We start from the raw sequence: 7,620 nt of genomic DNA, 5'->3' as shown, positions 1-7,620 counted from the left end.
CCCCAACACAAAAAAAAAAGGTTCTATTAACAGATAGCAAATGGCTATATTGAAATGTCAAATAAGGACAAAGGAGAAATGAGCTTTGGAGGCCTTACCATTATGGCAACAAATTAGAAGTCTCTTTCCTTTGCTTAGATTCAACTTTGCAAAATTTACTGCAGAAGGGAGATTATTCAACAAGGAAAAGCGATCGAATTTTGATGTCTGGACAGAACAAACAAAAGTAAGTAAAATAATCAGAAAGTGAACTAAAAGATGGAATAAGTCCTCTAATTTTTTTCATAGTTACCAGCACAGGAAGATGCAAATATGCTTCAGTATGTGGACGAGAGACAGTGATAGATTCCTTATCACAATTTAGTATGCAATCGACATTTGACAGATTTGCGGCTGCATGAAATAATGTAACGTACTGTGAGCGTAAGAAAGTGAAAATATGTTGATTATGAAGAGAGAAGAGAAACAGATAGGTGAAATACTCTAGCTAATTTTGAAATTATTGGCAACTTATACTTGAGACATAATCAAGCAAGAATCCTCTTCTCTGTATCACACAACATTCCAAACGTGCTTTTTATAGACACCAACAAGCACCCCAAGAAAAGAGGGTGGGGGAGAAAGAGAATGTACAGCAGTTTCTTTTTTATATCTTCTACTAAATTAATTCTAAAGAAGAAAATCGATCATAATAACGAAAACCTTGAAGAATACAAGCATTGATGAATATGAGTAAATCTTTTAGTAATCATACCAGCTTCGGATGTGCCTACGGCGAGATTAGTTGATCCCAGCCAAGATATTGCACAATGCTCATCATGGGAGTTTGGAACATTTTCCATCTTTGTGATACCTAAACAAAAAGGTGATTGCTTGTGTAAAAGATGAGCTGAGCCGTCTGCCAATTTCGTGGGCTTGACAATAACTTGAGGAGCATTTTGTCCTCTTTGAGCACGATATACTCTATCCTTCTCTAATATTTCAGCTACCTTTTGATTACATAAATCAGGGCCTGATTCTATGATATCATGGGCGTTATTCCAAAACAAGTTAGGTGATAAACCCCTCGCCCAACTTTCTTCATCATCTCCAGCACCTGCTATGTAATTCCAACTATGTTCTGAGGTAGTCCTGATCTGAGTGAAGCCAGTCGAAGAGGCAGAAACAAGTATAATGGGCGTGAAATCCCAAGAATCGTGGTCAGGTACTTCATTTAACCAGATGACAGTTTTCTGCGATATCCATAGAGGGCGCAACGGCTTTTTCAAGCATGCTGCGAGAGAGGCAATATCAGCTCCACTTGCATCCAACTGTTGGGTCCATTCCTCTAACCGATTTTCAACTTTATCTCTCTCTGTTTTGGAAACCCACAGGGGAAGGTGCAAGTAACAATCCCAATCAACAGAGACCTGTCTTGTTTCCTGAGAATGTACATTGGAAATATTACATAACTTCTATTCAAAAGAAAATGGGTGGAAAAAGATACCATGATTTATAAGAAAACAAAGAAATAGTTCCAAATTTAGGCAACTGAGTAATTACAAGAAGACTGAAGAATTAACAGAGCGACCAGGAGTAACCAAGGATGAAAATGTTGACACCAACATGAATATTGAGAGATTGAATTTATGAAAATACAGTTGAATGATGTCAATATTGTCAAGAAAAGTTAAATTCCATATAAACCGTGTCGCTAAATGAAACATATATCTTTTCCATGTTATCTTATCCAGAACCTATATTTACCAATAATGTCGCAAAAATGTAACCAAATTGTTGATATTTACTTCCTTGGCAGTAACAATCCTTATACCTTAGTTCCTAAAGAAGAATTATGACAGAAAACAGAACTAAAATTATGATTTTAAAAACAGAACCTCTCCACTCTAATATGTTGACCATAAACTATCAAAAGTACAGCAATCGAAAACACTATACTCACCCCCTCGTTCAACGGAGAAACATCATTAGTTTTGCTCAAATGGTTGCGAATAGCGCGATTCAGAACACACGTCCAAATGGGTATAGTTTTCGACATGCTATCAGGAAACCTCTTCCCTTTCCGTGTCGAATCCACTATCACACACCCTCCCTTCTGTCCTACCAATTCAACCACAAATCGAAACCAAAAACTTTAAACAAACCTTAACCACAGTCTTCAAGCAATATAAACTTCTTAAAACAATAAAAAATAAAAAAAAAATTTATTGGAATGAGAACTCAAATCTAAAGAGAAACTAAACGAGTACTCATAATGGAATTTATTATATCCTAGCAAACACTTCCTCAAATTATCAGCACTTGCGTATACAAATATCATACATACATATATACACATTCACATACACGTATATATATACACGAGTATTGCGCCTATATTTTCTAAGGGCAACATCAATATTCAGCAAAGGATACTAATACCGAGTAATATCAAACACGCATCAAAACTACTTGATAAATTTTGTCCTTTTTGTTCGCTTTTTCCCTCAATTTCTCATCAACAAACAAAAATCTTCATAAATTTGTTCCCTTACCCTCAATTTCTCATCAAAAAGACGAAAAAGAAAATACTTTTACCGGCGAGTTGAGCGACGTGGAGATTGAGGCGAGAGGTGTTGAAGGACAAGTTATTGGTGTGGCCGTCGGTGGATTTGAAGTAACAGGTGGAGTGGAACTTGGAGGAATACCAGAGGCCGCACCGGAGATTAGCGAGGAGAGGAAGGTCCGGCCATAGCTGGGAGATCTCGCCGACGAAGATGGAGTCCTCGTAAATCGAGCGGAGAGCGTTGTAGAGGCTGTTGTCCTTCCGTTTTATGCTCCTCGCCGCTCTGTATATGCTCAGCTTCGTGTCCGCTTCCATGGATTCCTGATCCTAGGGTTTCTTCCGCAGAGCAGAGCCCCCACCCTGGTTTTCAGCTTCGCGGGTGGTCAGTTGTAGAAGGCGAAGATGGTAAGAGTGAGAGACGCAGAGTCGTTTCTGATACTACGATATGTCGCTTTTCTGCTTTCAAGTCTAATGAGTTTTTTTTTTTCCTTTTTTTTTTCTTTTTTGAGAAAATTGCAGATTCTCACTTATTAAAAATACTCATTTTAAAATATTCTACTCCTTAACTAATTTTAATTTAAAAAATAGAAATATAAACTAATATTAAAAAGTAAAAATAAAAAAAAGATACATTTCATGGGGTATTTTTAAAAATTATCCCTTCTTTTTTTCTTTTTTGAGGAAACAAAGTCCAACGAGTTTATAAGTTCAAAAAAAAAAAAAAAGGTCAAATGAGTCTGTTGATGGGTTTTCTTTGCAAAATGCATTTTAAAATTTTTTGTTTTTTACAAATTGGGATATAAATATTTTATTTAAATAATCTATGATTTAAGACCTTAAAATTGAAAATATGGGACGATTGCAACCTGATGATAAGTGATGGTTCGATAATTAGGATTTCAAATGTCAAAATTAAAATAATTATGGATTTCTGTGCAATTTTAAAAAAAATTATAAGGTAATTCATCAATTAATTAAAATCAACAAAATTAAACTACAATTATCAAGGGTTGTTAAAATTAAAGTGCCAGTTCAAATGTTAAAATTAAAAATTTAAACTCCAACTTGTCAATGAAAAGGGAAAAAAAAAAAAAAAAATCAATTGTCCAAATAACTCGTTTGAGAGGTCCTTTAGAAAATTTATTGTTGTTGCCTGATATAAAAACGACACGTCGGTTGTCTAATTTTGATTACAAGGAAAATTAGATAAACGACATATCATTTTCAAGTAAATGGCCTTCACGGCTTCACCACTGGAAAGTGGAAACCACAAAAATCGTTTTTACTTAAATAAATTTGTTGTCCTCAGATACGAAACGACATGATAGCAGACATTTTTTCTTCTTGTTCTTCTTTTGTTTATTTTTTTCCTTTAAAAAAAATGTTCTGTAGTTTATCTGGAAATAAAAATCATGTCACGTTGGACATCTGCTGTTCGTACACACACACATATATTAGAAACTGCATGTCATTATTGTTTTTTTTTATAAAAAAAAAACCTTTGGTATCCTCTGTTTTCTAAATGTCGTTAACTGATGGAAACAACGTGCCACTTCCTTAAAAAAACAAAACAGAACAGATTGTATTTGAAATTAATCATGTTTTTATTTTTTATGTTTTTAAAAAAATAAAAAATAAAAACGGTTTTAAAACGGTGTTTAACGCAATAAAAATAAGAAATAAAAATAAAAATAATTTTTTTAAATTAGTGTAAAATAAGAGATATTTTTTATTTTCGTTTTCTCATCTCTCGAGTAGAGAGAAAGAAATAGAGACATTAATGAGTTTTTTTATATTAAAAATAATCTTTTAATAAAACTATCAAATGCATTTTAAAAAATAATTTCTATCTGAGATTGAAGATGTTTTTATTTTTATTTTTATACAAAAAATAAAATTATTTTAGAACGAGGCTCAAAACATTTGACGGCCATAAAACTAAGCATTAATTCTTCTTATCCACGTTTTAAAGATCCATACAAACACTTTCACTACAGAATCCCTTTTCATTTATAGAAATTCTTCGCTTCAACAATCATCACAATTGAATCGGAAACAAGAGCCCAATTTCAAGTCTAGTAAATACATTTAGAGCAACATTGTTACGAACGACCCTTATATATTGAATTAGCTCCAACTTTTGGCTGCACTTTTTGCGGCATTTTTCAATACTCCTGTGGAGACAGAGGAAGCGGGATTAAAGGCCTTCCTTATTTTGAAAATATTCCAGGCAGTACCAGCGCAATGACCTGCAGTTGCAAGCACATCCGCCGTCGCCTCGCCGGCATTTTCGCCATACCTGGTTTACAGTAACAACATTGAAGTTACTTTTTAAAATACCATGTTAAATGAAAGATACTTAAAAATAAAATAAAAAAAAAGGGAAAATAGTTATGAGCTTTTTCCTCTTTACCTGTTGCTGACCACTCTAGTTGCGGCTGTGGAAGTGGCTCTAAGAGCTTGTTTCTCTGCAACTTCAAGTGCATCTAAAAGCTTATCTGTGGATTATTATATATGTATTATGATGTCTTTAGTGTATAAATTCATGTAACTTTAGGACTGATCAAATAAGAACATAAGTATAATATTTGTGATGCACTTACTAACAGCATCAAGTGAGGCCAAGAGGACTTCTCCAGGAACCATGTTAAGGAATTTTTTCCCTGCTTCAGATTTCATCATCGGTGCCATCACCGCCCCGGTGGCGATACCGACCCCGTCTAGCATAGTTTTGCTCAGCTTTTCCGTCATCTTTGACAACTTTCTCACACTAAAAGTAACGCAAAAATTAAAGTGTAATATATGAAGTCATTTGATCACTTGAGGACGGAACTTTTCATGGTCATTTATTATTTTCTGGTGAGCTATATATGTGCGTGTTTTTTGAGATATACCGTTTCAAGCTTTTGTTGAGTCCATTCTTCTTCGCAGGGCCAGCAGTGTTGTTGATGTTGTTTTCTTTCTTTTTCACATAACTTTTCTCCTCAACGCCAGGGGTGAGAGTCATTTGCCCTCCCTTTTGAACCTGTTTTTCCTCTCACATATTTTAGTCAAACCAGCCATAGCAATGTCACAAAAAAGATGTATAGCATGGTCACTTTTTTTATCCCATTAAAAAAATAATATTCCCATTGCTCATGATGAAAATTTACTTTTTTTTTTTATTTTTGAGAATGATGAAAATTAACTTTTTGACAAAAAGAAAGTGTAGAAATAACAGTTACTATGATAGGTGTTTAAACAAATCCTGATCTCTATTTAATTTTCCCTGTAATTTCGCAATTAGAGAAAAAATAAATATTAATAATAAGGAAAATGTGATCCTATACTTTTTTTTATTAACATAATTGATCTCCTGATAATATAATTGAACCAAAAGTTCACATCTCAAAAAAGTAGCTTATTATTGGTTCATCCATACATTTTCCTTCTCTTGTGGTTACATATTGTTCTCCTCCTTCAATCAATAAATAAAAAATCCACATACAAATATTGCTCGAATTAGACAATTACCGTAACATTTGCTCCAAATTTTCTTATAAATATTTGAGTGGACGTGTGGTTCATAAATTCAGAATTATAATTTAAAACTATTTTCAATTTATACGTATTTAAAAAAAAAATGTAACAAATCACAAAACATTATCTGAACTATCCTAGGAATTCTTATTCCAAACACAGTCTATGAATATAAACGATCAAAAGCAGAAAGAGAAGAGAGAGAATATCAGAGATAACCTGGTTGGCATAAGCATTGCTACACTTAAAAATCCCCTTGACAATCTGACCAGTCCCTCCGGCAATAGCTCTAGCCAAAACATTATTGTAGCCCTCAACTTTTGGAGCAAACTCCTTCCAATCAACCCCTCTACTTTTCGTCGTCGCCGTCGCCGCCGCTGCCAACCCCGTGAAGCACGAATTCTCTTTCAAGAAAGAGTCCAGGGAGGTCAAGCTCCCAGCATACTGCTCGGGAAACGACACGCCGTAGCTGAGCGGATCGCCATCTTTCATGGGCAAAGAGAAGAGGTAACTGAGAGAGTCAAGCTTCACTACAGGTTCGTCTTTCGTCAAAGGCCAAGTGAGATCTTCTCCAACTCTTATTATGGTGGCGAGGGAGAGATTGTCGTCGAGGATTCTGGTGAGTTTGAAGTCGCCATTGGCGAGTTCTAGAGCTTCTCCTTCGTCCATAAGATGAACCCTGCATAGTGGGATTTGGAGTAGAGTTTCGTGTTTGATATTTTTGGGTTGTACTTCTGACGTTGATGATGATGAGGATTTCATGGCTGGTGGTGATGTGGTTTTGGTTTTGGAGCTGGAAGAACTGAAGCACCCCATTATTGTGGTGCCCTTGCAAAAGGGTATTCTTTTGTTTGTCTATTACAGTGACAGGTTTTGAAAAAAGAAAGATAAAAGTTAGAGAGAGAAAGAGACGAAGAAGAGAGAGAGAGAGAGAGTTTAGCTTAGAGGTAAAGTTGTGGGAGAATAAATTCTCCTGTTTGAGACTTTATTCTATTCCTCATGAAGAAATTTTGGTTAATGAATGTGACTTTCGGTGAAGGGAACTTGAGATCAGAGACGAAAAAAAAAACAAAAAAATTAAAAAACAAAACCCTAGAGTGAACGTCCTAAGTGAACAAAATTTCTAAATTTTTAAAAGAAAAAATACAGTAATAAAAATATTTAAATTGTGGCTCAAACCGATAAAAAAAAATACCATTTTTAAAAGGTGGTTTTCTGAACACAAGGAATCAATTATGGAGTTTTGGGTGGCTTAGGCTAAAGTGGGCATTTGATTGTTGTGGCGTTGGAATTATTTTGATTATGCTAAGGATGGATTCTTGATTTGTAGCGTTCTTTTGCTATGCAGCTTCGTTAGTAGGTTGGAATTCATGGTACAAATTAAGTTCAACTTACACTAGTATAATGTCTTGCGTTATACGTTTTTAACTTTGTAAACTAGCGGTTACTCTTTACTACTATTAACTTGTCAAAAACTTGTCAAGAATTTGACACAAGAACCCGTTATGAGAAATGATACACTTCCGTTTTGGTTGTGATGCAGGAGCAAGCGACGG

General features: G+C 34.8%; 2 protein-coding genes across 3 annotated transcripts in view; both read right to left on the bottom strand.

Moving 5' to 3' along the window:
• Nucleotides 1-2,970, bottom strand: part of LOC21394155 (uncharacterized protein C3F10.06c) — a 4,334-nt gene extending 1,364 nt beyond the window's left edge. The window contains exons 1-5 of one of the 2 annotated variants that reach the window (XM_010097040.2): nucleotides 2,578-2,970; nucleotides 1,943-2,100; nucleotides 755-1,421; nucleotides 293-393; nucleotides 99-207 (exon numbers count right to left, since the gene is read on the bottom strand). In XM_010097040.2, the coding sequence (XP_010095342.1) occupies nucleotides 99-207; nucleotides 293-393; nucleotides 755-1,421; nucleotides 1,943-2,100; nucleotides 2,578-2,860 (1,318 nt within the window). In that variant the 5' untranslated portion in view covers nucleotides 2,861-2,970. The remainder of the gene's footprint in view (nucleotides 1-98; nucleotides 208-292; nucleotides 394-754; nucleotides 1,422-1,942; nucleotides 2,101-2,577) is intronic. The other variant, XM_024164913.1, reaches the window with a different exon arrangement.
• A 1,506-nt stretch (nucleotides 2,971-4,476) lies between these two features.
• Nucleotides 4,477-6,970, bottom strand: LOC21394154 (senescence/dehydration-associated protein At4g35985, chloroplastic). Its single transcript, XM_010097039.2, has 5 exons — nucleotides 6,284-6,970; nucleotides 5,440-5,570; nucleotides 5,149-5,315; nucleotides 4,959-5,043; nucleotides 4,477-4,844 (listed from the first exon to the last, which is right to left on the bottom strand). Exons 1-5 carry the CDS (start codon nucleotides 6,878-6,880, stop codon nucleotides 4,673-4,675), a joined length of 1,152 nt encoding a protein of 383 aa, XP_010095341.2. The 5' UTR covers nucleotides 6,881-6,970; the 3' UTR covers nucleotides 4,477-4,672.
• Nucleotides 6,971-7,620: the final 650 nt, after the last annotated feature.

This window comes from Morus notabilis, unplaced genomic scaffold, assembly GCF_000414095.1.
Source record: "Morus notabilis unplaced genomic scaffold, ASM41409v2 Scaffold2235, whole genome shotgun sequence".
In the NCBI taxonomy this organism is placed as follows: Eukaryota; Viridiplantae; Streptophyta; class Magnoliopsida; order Rosales; family Moraceae; genus Morus; species Morus notabilis.
The sequence above is the reverse complement of the archived record's forward strand: the minus strand, read 5'-3'. Positions and strand labels throughout refer to the sequence as shown.